The 17,463-nt window shown below is 35.2% G+C and overlaps 1 protein-coding gene across 9 annotated transcripts in view; it reads right to left on the bottom strand.

Moving 5' to 3' along the window:
* Window positions 1-17,463, bottom strand: part of LRRIQ3 (leucine rich repeats and IQ motif containing 3) — a 209,432-nt gene that overhangs the window by 176,571 nt on the left and 15,398 nt on the right. For 3 of the 9 annotated variants that reach the window (XM_059884568.1, XM_059884570.1, NM_001105391.3), the window contains 2 exons: window positions 13,555-13,803; window positions 9,460-9,804 (listed from right to left, as the gene is read on the bottom strand). In XM_059884568.1, coding sequence (XP_059740551.1) covers window positions 9,460-9,804; window positions 13,555-13,803 — 594 coding nt within the window. Of the gene's footprint in view, window positions 1-9,459; window positions 9,805-12,317; window positions 12,416-12,908; window positions 12,951-13,554; window positions 13,804-17,463 lie in introns of those variants that run through there. The other 6 variants (XM_059884569.1, NM_001434785.1, XM_059884574.1 and 3 more) reach the window with 5 other exon arrangements.

The following is a 17,463-nucleotide window of genomic DNA, read 5'->3' as shown; positions in this document are numbered from 1 at the left end:
TAGGGTTTTCTATGTAGAGGATCATGTTATCTGCACACAGTGAGAGTTTTATTTCTTCTTTTCCAATTTGGATTCCTTTTATTTCTTTTTCTGCTCTGATTGCTGTGGCAAAAACTTCCAAAACTATGTTGAATAGTAGTGGTAAGACTGGGCACCTTTGTCGTGTTCCTGACTTTAGGGGAAATGCTTTCAATTTTTCACCATTTAGGATAATGTTTGCTGTGGGTTTGTCATATATAGCTTTTATTATGTTGAGGTATGTTCCTTCTATTCCTGCTTTCTGGAGAGTTTTTATCATAAATGGATGTTGAATATTGTCAAAGGCTTTCTCTGCATCTATTGAGATAATCATATGGCTTTTATTTTTCAATTTGATTTCTTTCACCAGTGTTTTATAGTTTTCTTTAGGTAGATACATTCCTAAGTATTTTATTCTTTTCGCTGCAATGGTGACTGGAATTGTTTCCTTATTTTCTCTGTTTTCTCATTGTTAGTATATAGGAATGTAAGGGATTTCTGTGTGTTAATTTTATATCTTGCAACTTTACTATATTCATTGATTAGCTCTAGTAATTTTCTGGTGGAGTCTTTTGAGTTTTCTAAGTAGAGGATCATGTCACCTGCAAACAGTAAGAGTTTTACTTCTTCTTTTCCAATATGGATTTTTAAATTTCTTTTTCTGCTCTGATTGCTGTGGCCAAAACTTCCAAAACTATGTTGAATAGTAGTGGTGAAAGTGGGCACCCTTGTCCTGTTCCTCACTTTAGGGGAAATGCTTTCAATTTTTCACCATTGAGGATAATGTCTGCTGTGGCTTTGTCATATATAGCTTTTGTTATGTTGAGGTATGTTCCTTCTATTCCTGCTTTCTGGAGGGTTTTTATCATAAATGGATGTTGGATTTTGTCAAAGGCTTTCTCTGAATCTATTGAGATAATCATTTTGTTTTTATCTTCCAATTTGTTAATGTGGTGTATTACATTGATTGATTTGCGGATTTTGAAGAATCCTTGCATCCCTGAGATAAAGCCCAATGGGTCATGATGTATGATCTTTTTAATATGGTGTTGGATTCTATTTGCTAGAATTTTGTTAAGGATTTTTGCATCTATGTTCATCAGTGATACTGGCCTCTAGTTTTCTTTTTTTGTGGCATATTTGTCAGGTTTTGGTATTAGGGTGATGGTGGCCTCATAGAATGAGTTTGGACATTTACCTTTCTCTGCAATTTTCTGGAAGAGTTTGAGTAGGATAGGTGTTAGCACCTCTAAATTTTTGGTAGAATTCAGCTATGAAGCCGTCTTGTCCTGGGCTTTTGTTTGCTGGAAGATTTCTGATTACAGTTTCAATTTCTATGCTTGTGATGGGTCTGTTAAGATTTACTATTCCTTCCTGGTCCAGTTTTGGAAAGTTGTACTTTTCTAAGAATTTGTCCATTTCTTCCAAGTTGTCCATTTTATTGGCATATAATTGCTGATAGTAATCTCTTATGATTCTTTTATTTCTGTGTTGTCTTTTGTGATCTCTCCATTTTCATTTCTAATTTTATTGATTTTTCTCCCTTTGTTTCTTGATGAGTCTGGCTAATGGTTTGTCAACTTTATCTTCTCAAAGAACCAGCTTTTAGCTTTGTTGATTTTTGCTATGCTCTCTTTTGTTTCTTTTGCATTTAGCTTGCTCCTTGGAAGGAACGTTATGATCAACTTACAAATCATATTAAAAAGCAGAGATATTGTCAAGAAAGGTCCATCTAATAAAGGCTATGGTCTTTGCAGTGGTCATGTATGGATGTGAGAGTTGGACTATAAAGAAAGCTGAGTGCTGAAGAATTGATGCTTTTGAAATGTGGTGTTGGAGAAGACTCTTGAGAGTCCCTTGGACTGCAAGGAGATCCAACCAGTCCCTCATAAGGGAGATCAGTCCTGAATATTCATTGGAAGGACTGATGCTGAAGCTGAAACTCCAATACTTTGGCCACTGATGAGAAGAGCTGACTCATTTGAAAAGACCCTGATGCTGGGAACGATTGAGGATAGGAGGACAAGGGGATGACAGAGGATGGGATGGTTGAATGGCATCACCGACTCAATGAACATGGGTTTGGGTGAACTCTGGCAGTTGGTGAAGGACAGGGGGGCCTGGCGTGCTGTGGTTCATGGGGTCACAAAGAGTTGGACATGGCTAAGTGAATGAACTGAACCGAACTGAATTTTTAAGATTTCTTTCCTTCTACTAACCCTGAGGTTCTTCATTTCTTCCTTTTCTAGTTGCTTTCATTGTAAAGCTATGTTATTTAGCTGACTTTTTTCTCATTTCTTGAGGTAAGCCTGTAGTGCTATGAACCTTCCCCTTAGCACTGCTTTTACACTGTCCCACAGGTTTTGGGGTGTTGTGTTTTCATTTTCATTCGTTTCTATGCATACTTTTCTTTCTTTTTTGATTTTTCTGTGATTTGTTGGTTATTCAGCAGCATGTTGTTCAGCCTCCATACGTTGGGATTTTTAACTGTTTTTCTTATATAATTGACATCTAATCTTACTGCATTGTGGTCAGAAAAGATGCTTGGAGTGATTTCACATTTTTTGAATTTACCAAGGCTAGATTTATACCCAGGATGTGATCTATCCTGGAGAAGTTTCCGTGCACGCTTGAGGAAAAGGTGAAATTCATTGTTTTGGGGTGATATGTCCTATAGATACCAATTAGGTCTAACTGGTCTATTGTGTCATTTAAAGTTTGTGTTTCCTTGTTAATTTTCTGTTTAGTTGATCTATCCATAAGGGTGAGTGGGGTATTAACGTCTCCCACTATTATTGTGTTATTGTTAATTTCCCGTTTCAAACTTGTTAGCATTTGCCTTACATATTGTGGTGCTCCTATGTTGGGTGCATATATATTTATAATTGTTATATCTTCTTCTTGGATTGATCCTTTGATCATTATGTAGTGTCCTTCTTTGTCTCTTTTCACAGCCTTTATTTTAAAGTTTATTTTATCTGTATGAGTATTGCTACTCCTGCTTTCTTTTGCTATTTGCATGGAATAACTTTTTCCAGCCCTCACTTTCAGTCTGTATATGTCCCTTGTTTTGAGGTGGGTCTCTTGCAGACAACATATATAGGGGTCTTGTTTTTGTATCCATTCAGGCAGTCTTTGTCTTTTGGTTGGGGCAGTCAACCCATTTACGTTTAAGGTAATTATTGATAAGTATGATCCTGTTGCCATTTACTTTGTTGTTTTGGGTTCGAGTTTATACACCCTTTTTGTGTTTCCTGTCTAGATAAGATCCTTTAGCATTTGTTGGAGAGCTGGTTTGGTGGTGCTGAATTCTATCCACTTTTGCTTGTCTGTAAAGCTTTTGATTTCTCCTTCATATTTGAATGAGATCCTTGCTGGGTACAGTAATCTGGGTTGTAGGTTTTTCTCTTTCATCACTTTAAGTATGTCCTGCCATTGCCTTCTGACCTGAAGAGTTTCTATTGAAAGATCAGCTGTTATCCTTATTGGAATCCCCTTGTGTGTTATCTGTGGTTTTTCCCTTGCTGCTTTTACTATTTGTTCTTTGTTAATTTGATTACTATGTGTCTTGGGGTGTTTTACCTTGGGTTTATCCTGTTTGGGACTCTCTGGGTTTCTTGGACTTGGGTGACTATTTCCTTCCCCATTTTAGGGAAGTTTTCAACTATTATCTCCTCAAGTATTTTCTCATGGTCTTTCTTTTTGTCTTCTTCTTCTGGGATTCCTACAATTCGAATGTTCGGACATTTCACATTGTCCCAGAGATCTCTGAGGTTGTCCTCATTTCTTTAATTTTTTCTTTTTTCCTTTCTGCTTCATTTATTTCTACCATTCTATCTTCTACCTCATTTATCCTATCATCTGCCTCCATTATTCTACTGTTGGTTCCCTCCAGAGTGTCTTTGATCTCATTTATTGCATTATTCATTATATACTGACTCTTTTTTATTTCTTCTAGGTCCTTGTTAAACATTTCTTGCATCTTCTCAATTCTTGTCTCCAGGCTATTTATCTGTAACTCCATTTTGTTTTTAAGATTTTAGATCATTTTCACTATCATTGTTCTGAATTCTTTTTCAGGTAGATTCCCTATCTCTTCCTCTTTTGTTTGATTTGGTGAGCATTTATCCTCTTTCTTTACCTGCTGAGTATTTCTCTGCCTCTTCACCTTGTTTATATTGCTGTGTTTTGGGTGGCCTTCCCATATTCTGGCAGTTTGTGGTTCCTCTTTAATGTGGAGGTTCCTCGCTGTGGGTGGTGTTGGACGGGTGGCTTGTCAAGGTTTCCTGGTTAGGGAAGCTTGTGTTGGTCCTCTGGTGGGTGGAGCTGGATGTCTTCTGTCTTGAGTGCAATTAAGTGTCCAGTAGTGAGTTTTGAGATGTCAATGGGTTTGGTGTAACTTTGGGCAGCCAGTATATTGAAGCTCAGGGCTGTGTTCCTGTGTTGCTGGAGAATTTGCGTGGTATATCTTGTTCTGGAACTTGTTGGCTCTTGGGTCAGTGTAGGTATGGAGGCTTTTGGATGAGCTCTTATCGATTAATGTTCCTTGGAGTCAGGAGTTCTCTGGTGTTCTCAGGTTTTGAACTTAAGCCTCCTGCCTCTGGATTTCAGGCTTATTCTTACAGTAGCCTCAAGACTTCTCCATCTCCTTTTGAAGACAATGGGCTGCCTTTCTGGGTGCCTGATGTCCTCTGCCAGCATTCAGAAGTTGTTTTGTGGAATTTGCTCAGCGTTCAAATGTTCTTTTGATAAATTTGTGGGGGAGAAAGTGGTCTCCCCGTCCTAGTCCTCTGCCATCTTAGGACCACCTCTATTGTCATTTTTAAAATTTCACTTCCAAATACTTTCCATGACCCTGAGCTTATCTTTTCATTCACTTAATAGGGTCTTTTACAGAGTATTTTTAAAAACTGATAAAGTTCACTTTACCATTTTTTCTTTTAAAGATTGTGCTTTTAGTATCAGGTCTGTCTTTGCCTCAGCCTAGATCCTAAAGATTTCCTTCAATTTTATTTCTTCTAAAAGTTTTTTTAGTTTTCAGTTTTACATTTAACTCCAAGATCCAATTTGAGGGGTTTTTTTGTTGTTGTTTTTGTTTTTAGTGTAAAACTTAAGGAAGTTCATTTCTTGTGTGTGTGTGTCTATGTGTATGTATGTCCAACTGTTCCAAGTAACACTTATTGAAAAAGCTATATTTTCTCCATCAAGTTCTGTTCATATTTTGTTAGATTTACATCTAAGTATTTCATTTTTGAGTGATTATAAATGACAATATGTATTTAATTTTGGTGACCATGTACTCACTGTTAGTACACAGAAATAGGATTGACTTTTGTTTACCTAGCACCCTGCAGCCCTGCTAAGCTCACTTTTTAGCTTTAAGATTTTTTTTTTTTTTTTTGTAGATTCTGTGGCATTTTCCACATAGGTGATCATTTCATCTGCAAATAGTTTATTTCTTCTTTTCTCATCGGTATGTTTTATTTCCTTTTCTCACTTTATTGCACCACCTAGACTTACCAGCAGCATGTTGACAAGAGGAATAAGAACAGCCATCTGTTTTGTTCCCAGTCTTAGGAAGAAAACATTCTTGAGTCTTTTGATATGGGAGATTACATTAATTCATTTTCAAATATTGAACCAGCTGTGCATCCCTGAAACAAGTTCTACTTGCTCATGGTATATAATTCTTCTTACATATGCTAAATTATACTTGCTAAGGTTTTGTTAAAGATTTCTGTGTTTATATTCACTAGGGATATTTTTATCCCAGGGATAAAGCCCACCTCATCATGATGTATGATCTTTTCAATATATTAGTGAACTCACTCTGCTAACATTTTGTTGAGGGTTTTGCATCCATATTCATTGTGGATATTGATCTGTATTTTTCTTCCAGTATCCTCATATAGTCTCAGTTAAGTGTTCCTTTAGATTCTACTTCTTTTTGAAAAGTATGAGAAAAATTGGTATTAGTTTTCCTTAAATGTTTGGTAGAACTTACCAGTGAAGCCATCTGGTTTTAAACTTTTCTATGTTAGGAGACTTTTGATTACTGATTCAATCTCCTTGCTAATTAGTGCCTTAATTTTTTTTTTTTTATTTCTTCATGATTTAGTCTTAGTAAGTTGTATGTTTCTGGAATGTATCCATTCCTAGGTTGTCTGTTGGCATACAATTGCTTATAGCAGTCTCTCATAATCTTCTGTATTTGTGTGGTATCAACTGTGATATCTCCTCTTTCTTCCTAATCTTACTTCCTTGGATCCTCTCCCTCAAGTATAACAAAGAGTTTGTCTATTTTGTTTATCTTATCAAAAAAATAGATCTCTTTGTTTCATTTATCTTTTCTGTAGTCTTTTTAATCTCCATTCCATTTATTTCTGGTCTTTATTTCCTTCTTCCCACAAAATTTGGTTTAATTTGTTCTTTTCTTCTAGTTCCTTGGGGTATAAAGTTATATTGTTCATTTGAGTTCTTTTTTTAATGTAGGCATCTATCACTATAAACTGCCCTCTAAACAGCTTTTACTATATCCTATTAGTTAAGTTGTCATTCTATTTTCGTTTAAGACTTTTTTTTTTTATTTTTCAATACATTGGTTGTTGTAAGTTTTTTAATCTCTACATAATTGTGAGTTTTCCTGTTTTCCCTTGTAATTGATTTATTGTTCTGTCACTCAGCTATGTCTGACTTTGCAACTCCATGGACTACAGCACACCAGGCTTCCCTGTCCTCCATATCTCCCAGAGTTTGCTCAAAGTCATGTCCATTGAGTCAGCGATGCCATCCAACCTCTCATCCTTTGTCATCCCCTTCTCCTCCTGTCCTCAATCTTTCCCAGCATCAAGGTCTTTTCCAAAGAGCTGGCTCTTTGCATCAGCTGGCCAAAGTATTGGAACTTCAACATCAGTCCTTCCAATGAGTATTCAGGGTTGATTTCCTTTAGTATTGACTGGTTTGATCTCCTTGTGATCCAAGGGACTCTCAAGAGTCTTCTTCAGGGCCACAGTTTGAAAGCATCTATTCTTTGGCAACCTCTCAGACAACATTAAATGCACCAACATTTGCATTATAGGGGTCCCAGAAGGAGAAGAGAGAAAGGACCTGAGAAAATATTTGAAGAAGTATACCTGAAAACTTCCCTAAAAAATGGGAAAGGAAATAGTCAACCAAGTCCAGGAAGTGCAGAGAGTCCCACACAGGATAAACCCAAGGAGGAACACACTAAGATATAGTAATAAAATTGATGAAAATTGAAGATAAAGACAAAATGTCAAAAGAAACAGGGAAAAATGACAAGTAACATACAAGGGACTTCCATAATGTTTTCAGTTGATTTATCAACAGAAACTCTACAAATCAGAGGAGAAGGTCAGGATATTTAAAGTGATGAAAGGAAAGAACCTACAACTAAGAATACTCTACCCAGCAAGACTCTTCCTTGGATTTAATGGAGAAATCAAAAGCTTTCCAAACAGGCAAAAGTTAAGAGATTCAGCACCACCAAACAAGCTTTACAACAAAAGCTAAAAGAACTTCTCTAAACAAGAAACACAAGATAAGGAAAAGACTTACAAAAAATAAACCCAAAACAATTTAGAAAATGGTAATACGATCATATATATTGATAATCACCTTAAATGTAAGTGGATTAAATGCATCAACCCAAAGACATAGACTGGCTGGGCAGGTGAAAACATGTGTATGTATGCATTTCCACTTACCAATCACTCCAATAGACCCCCTAAATAGTATGCAATTATTTTATATTGTTAGGTTAATCATGTTTCCATTATGGCTTGCAAATGTAATTATCTTTTATTTTCTATCTGGCTATTAATAAAACTGATAAATATAATTTATTATTGTTATTATATAACTATTATTTGCTTAATACCATTGTATCATGATTGATAAACAGAAAATAATAGAATTCTATATCACTAAATCTACCATTTAATACAAATCCTGTAATCACTTTTTAAAATCCAGATGCATAACAGAATTATCGTGGAATTTTTTGAAAAATACAAATGCCCAGGTATTGATATTTTTCTCAAAAGTTCCAGATGTGTTTCTAATGAGCAGCCATGTTTAAAAACAACTTTAGTATATGATGATCTTTTACTTAAAAGAAAAGGAAAAGAAAAGAAAATACTGTGGATTCCAGATATAGAATCCTTTGGCATTTAGGTTACTGAGTATAAGAATTAAGTTGTTAGATTAATTCTCATTTAGTATTTTAATACAGACAGGGGATGCTCGATCTAACTACTTTATTTTTAGGATTATAACTGACATGATTTAAAAGAATTTTTTTTTTTTTTTTTTTATAATTCAGTAAATCTCGGAATGTGATTTTAGAATCCTTGGGAGGCCCCAAGACCATTCAAGAACCCATGAGGGCCTTCTTTTTCTAATTACATATCTGTATGAGGCCATATTTTCTTTATTTACTTCAGTCAAAACAACGTATCACAATAGTTTGAATGCAGAAGTAGATATGAGAAAATATCTGTTTTATTAACACAGATATTGAAGAGATGTACAAAAATGTAAAATAATGTCATTCTTCTAATTTTTATTTAGGAAAGTATATTTTTTCATAAAATGTGTTTATGTTGATATAAAATGGGTTTGTTATTTCAAATGACTTGAAAGTGTATACATTTGAAAATTCTTTTAATTTTTAATACATTAATATCTATGTATATAATCTGTATAAACAATAACTTTCTGGGATCCTCAATAACAGGCCCAGTAATTGGGCCCTATTATATTTTCTTAGTAATTATTTTTCATCCCATGTGGTCTATCAGCTCCCAGTAAGGAAATATTTTATTCTACATTCATCTTTGTATATGTATTTCCTTATACTGTCTAGTGTGCTGTAGAAAGATGTTTAATAAATGTTTTTTGAATTAAAAATAAATAAATAAAATGTTTAGAGAAACAAATTTACAGAGACAGAAATAGACAAATGGTTACCTAAGACCAAGGTAATAGTGGGGGTTAATTGCAAATGGGAAGGAGAATTTTGGGAGTGGTGGAAATCTCTAACACTGGATTGTGACAACAGTTATACAGTTATATATAAATGCAAATTTACCAAAATTATGGACTCATACATGTAAAATGGGTAAATTTTATAGCATGTAAGCTATACATTCTTAAAGCTATTAAACATAATGGAGACCCCTCAAAATGTTAAATACTTGTTTCTCCACAATTTGATAATCCCATGATCAGTAATTTTTAACAGCAGGTACATAAGCTTTTATAAATTTTGTTAAGACATTAGTATGATAATATATTCACTAGTTTCTGATATTTCATGTAAGTGATAAAAATACTGATTTATATAACTTAGGTAATAGAAATTAGAAGTTAAGGTTTTACTTCATTTATTTAAAATGAAACTCAAATGAAGCCAACTACCTTTTTCAAAGCAGAGCAGAAATTAAAGAGAAGTCGGTGGTTATATGTTTTGAATCTTTCAGGAAGATGCCAGTTTTGAATTATTTCTTCATCAGAAATCACATGATGATCCAATGCTTTGAGAGTCCATATACTGTTGACAAGAACATGTCTATATCCTTTTTTAAGGCTTACTGGACAATCAAACATAGTGAGGGCAATAAGGCTTGGACAGGCAGATAACATACATAAGTTCTTTAACTTTGCAAACCCATTGTCATGTAGATAGAGAAGTTTTAGGTTCTTCAATCCACTCCAAAATTTGGTATCTGGTAGACTCTTTATCTGAAGCAATAATAGTAATACCTTAAATACAAATACCAATTATCCCTGAATTATATGGAAAAAAGGAAAAACATTAAACATCTTCTATAATTCAATATTCAATTCAAATAGCAAATTTCTCATTAGTAAACAAAAATGGAATTTCTAATTATCCAAAGGATGACTGGGGTAAACTAAAATACATTAGGTACCTGTAATTACTAGTGTAATTAAACAAATGAACATATAAACCATTCAATAAAAATTCCTTTGTAATAAGTAGACTTTTTAATCTTTTCTAAAATATTTTCCTTATACAAAAAACGTAAGGAGTCAAATGTAAGGAGTCAAATGTGCAATGTGGAGTATCAATGTGATACTCCACATTAACAAAAATGAAGGATAAAAATCATATAGTCATTTCAATAGATACAAGAAAGGTATTTGCCAAAATTCAACATCCATTTATAGTTAAAACTCTCAACAAAGAGTATAGAAGGAATGTACCTCCACATAATAAAGGCCATATATGACAAGCTTACAGCTAATATCATTCTCAATGGTAAAAAGATAAAATCTTTCCCTCTAACAGCAAGAATAAGACAAGGATGCCCAGTTTTACATTTTCATTCAACATGGCACTGGGAGCTAGAAGTCCTAGTTAAAGTAATTAGGCAAGAAGAAGAAACAAAGGCATCCAAATTGGAAAGGAAAAAGTAAAACTGTCACTTTTTGCAAATTAAACGACCTACATTCACATCTCAGAGATTTTGTGCATTTGGTTTCAGATTACTGCAATCTAGCAAATATTGCAATAAAGAAGGACTTTTTTTTTGGTTTCCCAGTGCACAATAAAATTGTTTACACTATATTACAGTCTATTAAGTGTGCAATAGCCATTATGTCTAGAAAAAAATCAAAGTATACATCTGATGCAAAATATACTTTATTGCTGCTGCTACTGCTAAGTCACTTTAGTCATGTCCGACTCTGTGCGACCCCATAGACGGCAGCCCACCAGGCTCCGCCGTCTCTGGGATTCTCCAGGCAAGAACACTGGAGTGGATTCCCATTTCCTTCTCCAATGCATGAAAGTGAAAAGTGAAAGTGAAGTTGCTCAGTTGTGTCCGACTCTTCGCAACCCCATGGACTGCAGCCCACCAGGCTCCTCTGTCCATGGGATTTTCCAGGCAAGAGTACTGGAGTGGGTTGCCATTGCCTTCTCCGATACTTTATTGCTAGAAATTGCAAATCATCATCTGATAATGTAGGATTGCCACAAATCTTCAATTTGTAAAAAATGTAGTATTTGTGAAGTGCAGTAAAGTGATACCCACTAAAATACAGTATGCCTGTATACAGAAAACCCTAAATACTCCAGAAAATAACCGTCAGAATAAACAAAATCAATTAACATTTCAGAATACAAAATCAATACACAAAGTTATGCTGTCTTTCTATGCCTGAGCTATTAAATATTGGAAAAGGAAATTAATAAAAGTCTCATTCATAATTACATCAAAATAGTAAAAATACTTAGAAATAAATTTAACCAATGAGGTGAAAGACATGCATATACACTGAAAATTATAAGACATATTGAAAAGTAATTGAAGAATACAAATAAACTGAAAGATATTCTGTCCTTGTGGGCTATAAGAATTAATGCTGTTATAACATTTATACTACCCAAAGCAACCTAGAGATTCAGCAGAAGCCATGCCAAAATTCCAGTGGCATTTTTAACATAAGTAGAACAAATAATCCTAATATTTGTATGAAACTAAAAAACACTCAAATAGTCAAAAACCTTGAGAAAGAATGAAGCTGGCGCTTTCACACTTCCTGAATTCAAAGCATAATATAAAAAAAAAATTAAAAATTAAAAAAATTTAAAAAAGCATAATATAAAGAAAGCTACAGTAAAAAAAAAAAAAAAAAAAGAAACAGAATGGTACTGGCATTTAAAAAAAAAAAAAGTCAATGGAACAGAAACACAGCCCATGAATAAACCCACATATTTATTTACAAAACTGATTTACAGTAAAGATCAATTTATTTATTAAAATGGAGTCAAGAGCATACACTAGGAAAAGAGCATTTTCTTCAATAAATTGTGTTGGAAAAATGGGACATGCACATGTGAAAGAAATTTGACCACTATCTTATGCTATACACAAAAGTAAACTCAACATGGATTAAAGACTTGAAGGCACAATCTGAAACCATAAAATTCCTAGAAGAAAACATTGGTGGTAAGCACCTTGGTATGGGTCTTGGCTACAGTTTTTTCAATTTGACACCAAAAGTAAAGGCAAAAAACTCAAAACTGAACACAGTGAAATGATGTCAAACTAAAAAGCTTCTGCACATAAAGGAAACCATCAATAAAAAGAAAAGGAACCTATTGAATGGGGGAAAATATTTGCAAATCACATCTGAGATGAGGCTAACATCAAAAACCTATAAAGAACTCATACAACAATAAGAAAAAAAAATCCAACTAAAAAATAGGCAGAGGATCTAAGACAGTGTTTTTTCCAAATAAGACATACCGGTGGCCAGCAGGTACATCAAAAGATACTCAGCATCACCAATCATCAAGGAAATGCATATTGAAACCACGGGACCATTCTCATGCCTGTGAGAATAGCTATTATCAAAAAGACAAAAAATAAAATGTTGGCAAGGATGTGGAGAACAGGGAACCCTGTGCAGTGTTTGGAGGACTGTAAACTGGTGTAGTCACTAGGTAAACAGCAGGGGTTCCTCAAAAAATTCAAAGTAAAGCTTCCATATGACCCAGCAATTCTATTTCTGGAAATTTATTACAAGGAAGTGAAAATACTAGCTCAAATAGACACATACACTCCCATGTTCACTGTAGTATTATTTATAATAGCCAAGACATGAAAGCAACCAAAATGTCTGTCTACTGCTGTCTATGGAAGAATAAGTAAATAAAATGTGATATACACATCCAGTGTAATATAATTGACTCACAAAAAAAGAATGAAATCACGCCATTTGAAACAACATGGTGCACTTTCAGGGCATTACACTAAATGAAATAAGAGAGAAAAACAAGTACCATGTGATCCCACTCAGGTGAAATCTGAAAAAACAAATTCTTACAGAGAACGTACCAGTGATTCAGAGGCAGAGGTGGTGGGGGAAATGTGAAGGTGCTAAAAAAGATACCAATTTTCAGTTATAAGATAAATGAGACCCAGTGATATATTCAATAATATTCAGCAGGGTGAGTATAGTTAATAATACAGGATTATATATTTGGAAGTTGTTAAGAAAATAGATAATAATGATAAAAGTTCTCATCATGAGGGAAAAATTTTAATTCTTTAGAGCAGGATGCTAACTTGACTTATTGTGATCATTTTGCAATATACACAAATGCTGAATCATTATGTTGTATACTTCAAATTAATCTAATGCTGTATATCTAGTATATATTATTAAAAAAATTAAGTCAAAATTAAGTCAAGAAGTAGTCTTAATCAAGACTATGGATTTAAGAAGCAAAATAAACCAAATCACACACTGTTGGGTTTACATATTTTAAATTACAAATGTTTGATTATATTTAAAATGTTTATTAAATGGTTAATGTAAGTGTTTGCTTATATTTTTGTTTATTTTTTTTTAATTTAGTTCTGAATTGTTTATATTTCACACAAAAGACTACCTGGGAGAAATACTGTGTATCGATAACCTAAGAGCTTATTAGATATCAGCTTCATTTATATGCAAACAAGTGAAATGACTATTGCTTACCTGATTTCCATGGAGATCAAGTTTGATTAATTTCATACAACTCTGAAGTGGACGAATATCTGTAATAAAATTGTTTGAGAAGATGCATACTCTAAGAGAGATACAAGATTGAAGATTTTCCATAGATTTTAAATGAAGGCCACTGAACTTCACAAAAACAAAATCTTTTTGATCTTCTATTATATTTTCATTATAGTGACTCCATTCTCTGTGATTAGTTAGCTCTTCTATGATTGTTCCATGAAACATCTAAGAAAAATGAGAAATTTTGAAAGTTTTTCTCAAATAAATGTCTGAAAATAATATTTTCTAACAGTAAGAATAAAATGGGTAGAAAAGTTAAAATTATTAAAAATATAATTTCCAGAAAATCTTCCATCTCAAAGCATTTTTGTGAGTTTTTCTTAAATTTTTATTGGAGTATAGCTGATTTACAATGTTGTATTGCTTTCAGGTATACAGAAAACTGCATCAGTTATACAAATACATATGACCACCCATTTTTTTAAGATTCTTTTCCCATATAAGCCATTGCAGAGTACTGAGTAGAGCTCCCTGTGCAGGTTCTTAGTTATCTATTTTATATGAAGTAGTGTGTTTATATCAATCTAAATCTCCCAATTTATCCCTAGCCCCTCCTTATTCATTTTCTACAACATAAATGAAACTTGAGGACTTTATATTAAGTGAAATAAGTCAACAGAGAAAGACAAATACTCTATTATCTTGCTTAATGTAGAATCTAAAACAGTTGAACTTTATTCAAATAGAAATTAAATTGGTGGTTGCCAGTGGTAGCCAGGAGAAGGCGATGGCACCCCACTCCAGTACTCTTGCCTGGAAAATCCCATGGACGGAGGAGCCCGGTGGGCTGCAGTCCATGGGGTCGCTAGGAGTCAGACACGACTGAGCAACTTCACTTTCACTTTTCACTTTCATGCCTTGGAGAAGGAAATGGCAACCCACTCCAGTGTTCTTGCCTGGAGAATCCCAGGGACGGGGGAGCCTGGTGAGCTGCCGTCTATGGGATCACACAGAGTCGGACACGACTGAACCAACTTAGCAGCAGCAGCAGTGGTAGCCAAAATGGGGTGCAAGAAATGCGAAGATGTTAGACAAAGGGAACAAAACTCCAGTTATAAAACGAACAAGTTCGGGGGATACAATGTAGAACACCACAAGGGCGTGTTAGGTTGCTTCAGTCCTGTCCGACTCTGTGTGACCCTGTAGACTGTTCCCCCACAGGCTCCTGTGTCCACAGGGATTCTCCAGGCAAGAATACTGGAGTGGGTTGCCAGGCCCTCCTCTAGGGGTATCTTCCTGACCTAGGGATCAAACTCCTGTCTCATATGCCTCCTGCAATGGCAAGCAGGTTCTTTACCACCAGCACCACCTGGGGAGCCTACAACACCATGACTATAGTTAAAAATACTATATTGTACACTTAACAGTCACTTAGAGAGTAGGTTGGAGAAGGCAATGGCACCCCACTCCAGTACTCTTGCCTGGAAAATGCCATGGACAGAGGAGCCTGGTAGGCTGTAGTTCATGGGGTCGCTAAGAGTCGGACACGACTTCACTTTCACTTTTCACTTTCCTGCATTGGAGAAGGAAATGGCAACCCACTCCAGTGTTCTTGCCTGGAGAATCCGAGGGACGGGGGAGCCTGGTGGGCTGCCGTCTGTGGGATCGCACAGAGTCGGATACGACTGAAGTGACTTAGCAGCGGAGAGTAGGTGCTAAATGTCTTCACACACAATAAAAAAATAAACAAACAAAAAACCAGGTAATGAGGTGATAGATGTGTTAAGGAACCTTATCATGGTAATCATTTTGCAATGTATATGTGTATCAAATTATCACATTGTATATACTAAACTTGTACATTATATATCAATTATATCACAAAAAACCTGGAAGCAAAGATTCCTAATGTGTTTCTCTGATTTAGATTAAGATCTGTTAATTCTTTGAAATCCTTCAGTTTGAATTCTCTACAACCAATATCCAATGTCTTTTTTAAAAAGTGCACATTTTTTCATATATTTCCACTGTGTAATAAAGCACCCCCAAACCTACTGTGTTTTAAAAAAATTAACATTTATTCTTTCTTCGGTCTGTAGGATGACTTAGTCAAATGGCAGTTCATTTCCAAGTGATGTTGACCTGAGAGTCAATCTTGCGGGACTCATCCAAATACCTTCAAGGTGGCTAATTTACATATGTGAAACACTCCAAGGACAGCAGGAAGGTAGGTTTTGCTAGGATGCTGGGATGTATGGGTCTCTCTCACCATACTATCCCAAGGCCTCTCTAACTATAGCAGCACTCATGATGTCATCTTCTCACATGTATATTCATCTCTGTCTGTTAATAAGGAAGCAAGGTTTCTATATGGTTGAATCAGGGCTCCAAAAAGTATAAACATAGAATATGTCAGGCCTTCTAAAGGTTAATGTCCAACTTGCACAGCTTTAACTCTTTGATGTTCTATTGCTCAGAGGAAGTTATTTTGATGGTTTGAACCAGCTTTAAGATAGTTAAATAAAGACAAAAATAAAAGTTGTTCTGAGCTTGGTGACCTCGGGCAAGTTAAGTATCTTCTGTTCAATGTATATCAAAATTATGTGCCTCAATTTCCTCATCTACAAAATGTGGATAGTAACAGTATTTGATGGAAATAATTGTCATGAGGACTAAACGAGTCTGCATAAAGGCTTTAGAACAATGTCTGGCACATAGCAAGCACTATAAAATGAATATTACTTATAAAGCAAATATCTAGTTGAATTAACAATTCAAGATAGAATGTCTACAAAAAGTGAGGGTATTTCCAGTTTTCAGTCCATCATGTAAGGAGCTTGGAAGTTGTCACACCATCTTAGCAAGTAAAAGCAGGACAATTAACTGAAAAATCAACAATTTTTCTTAGATTCATCAAAGAAGGGAGGTCACAGGGAGAATCAATACCCCCAAAATCAGAGACAGGTAGGCAGATAAAGAGATTCAGAACCTACGGGAGCGCAAATTCACCAGCAAAGGTCTCTTGTGTTTCCAGCTTGTGTTTCTTCCAGTCCAGCTTTTCTCAAGATGTACTCTGCATATAGGTAAATAAACAGGGTGACAATATACAGCCTTGACGTACTCCTTTTCCTATTTGGAATGAGTCTGTTGTTCCATGTCCAGTTCTAACTGTTGCTTCCTGACCTGCATACAAATTTCTCAAGAGGCAGATCAGGTGGTCTGGTATTCCCATCTCTTGAAGAATTTTCCACAGTTTATTGTGATCCACACAGTCAAAGTCTTTGGCATAGTCAATAAAGCAGAAATAGATGTTTTTCTGGAACTCTCTTGCTTTTTCCATGATCCAGCAGATGTTGGCAATTTGATCTCTGGTTCCTCTGCCTTTTCTAAATCCAGCTTCAACATCAGGAAGTTCACGGTTCACATATTGCTGAAGCCTGGCTTGGAGAATTTTGAGCATTACTTTACAGTGTGTGAGATGAGTGCAATTGTGCTGTAGTTTGAGCATTCTTTGGCATTGCCTTTCTTTGGGATTGGAATGAAAACGGACCTTTTCCAGTCCTGTGGCCACTGCTGAGTTTTCCACATTTGCTGGCATATTGAGTGCAGCACTTTCACAGCATCATTTTTCAGGATTTGGAATAGCTCAACTGGAATTCCATCACCTCCACTAGTTTTGTTCGTAGTGATGCTTTCCAAGGCCCACTTGACTTCACATTCCAGGATGTCTTGCTCTAGGTCAGTGATCACACCATCATGTTTATCTGGGTCGTGAAGATCTTTTTTATACAGTTCTTCTGTGTATTCTTGCCATCTCTTCTTAATATCTTCTGCTTCTATTAGGTCCATACCATTTCTGTCCTTTATCGAGCCCATCTTTGCATG

The sequence above is a fragment of the Bos taurus genome, chromosome 3, assembly GCF_002263795.3.
Source record: "Bos taurus isolate L1 Dominette 01449 registration number 42190680 breed Hereford chromosome 3, ARS-UCD2.0, whole genome shotgun sequence".
Taxonomy (NCBI): Eukaryota; Metazoa; Chordata; class Mammalia; order Artiodactyla; family Bovidae; genus Bos; species Bos taurus.
Note: the sequence above shows the minus strand (reverse complement) of the source record. Positions and strands in the feature narration are given on the sequence as shown.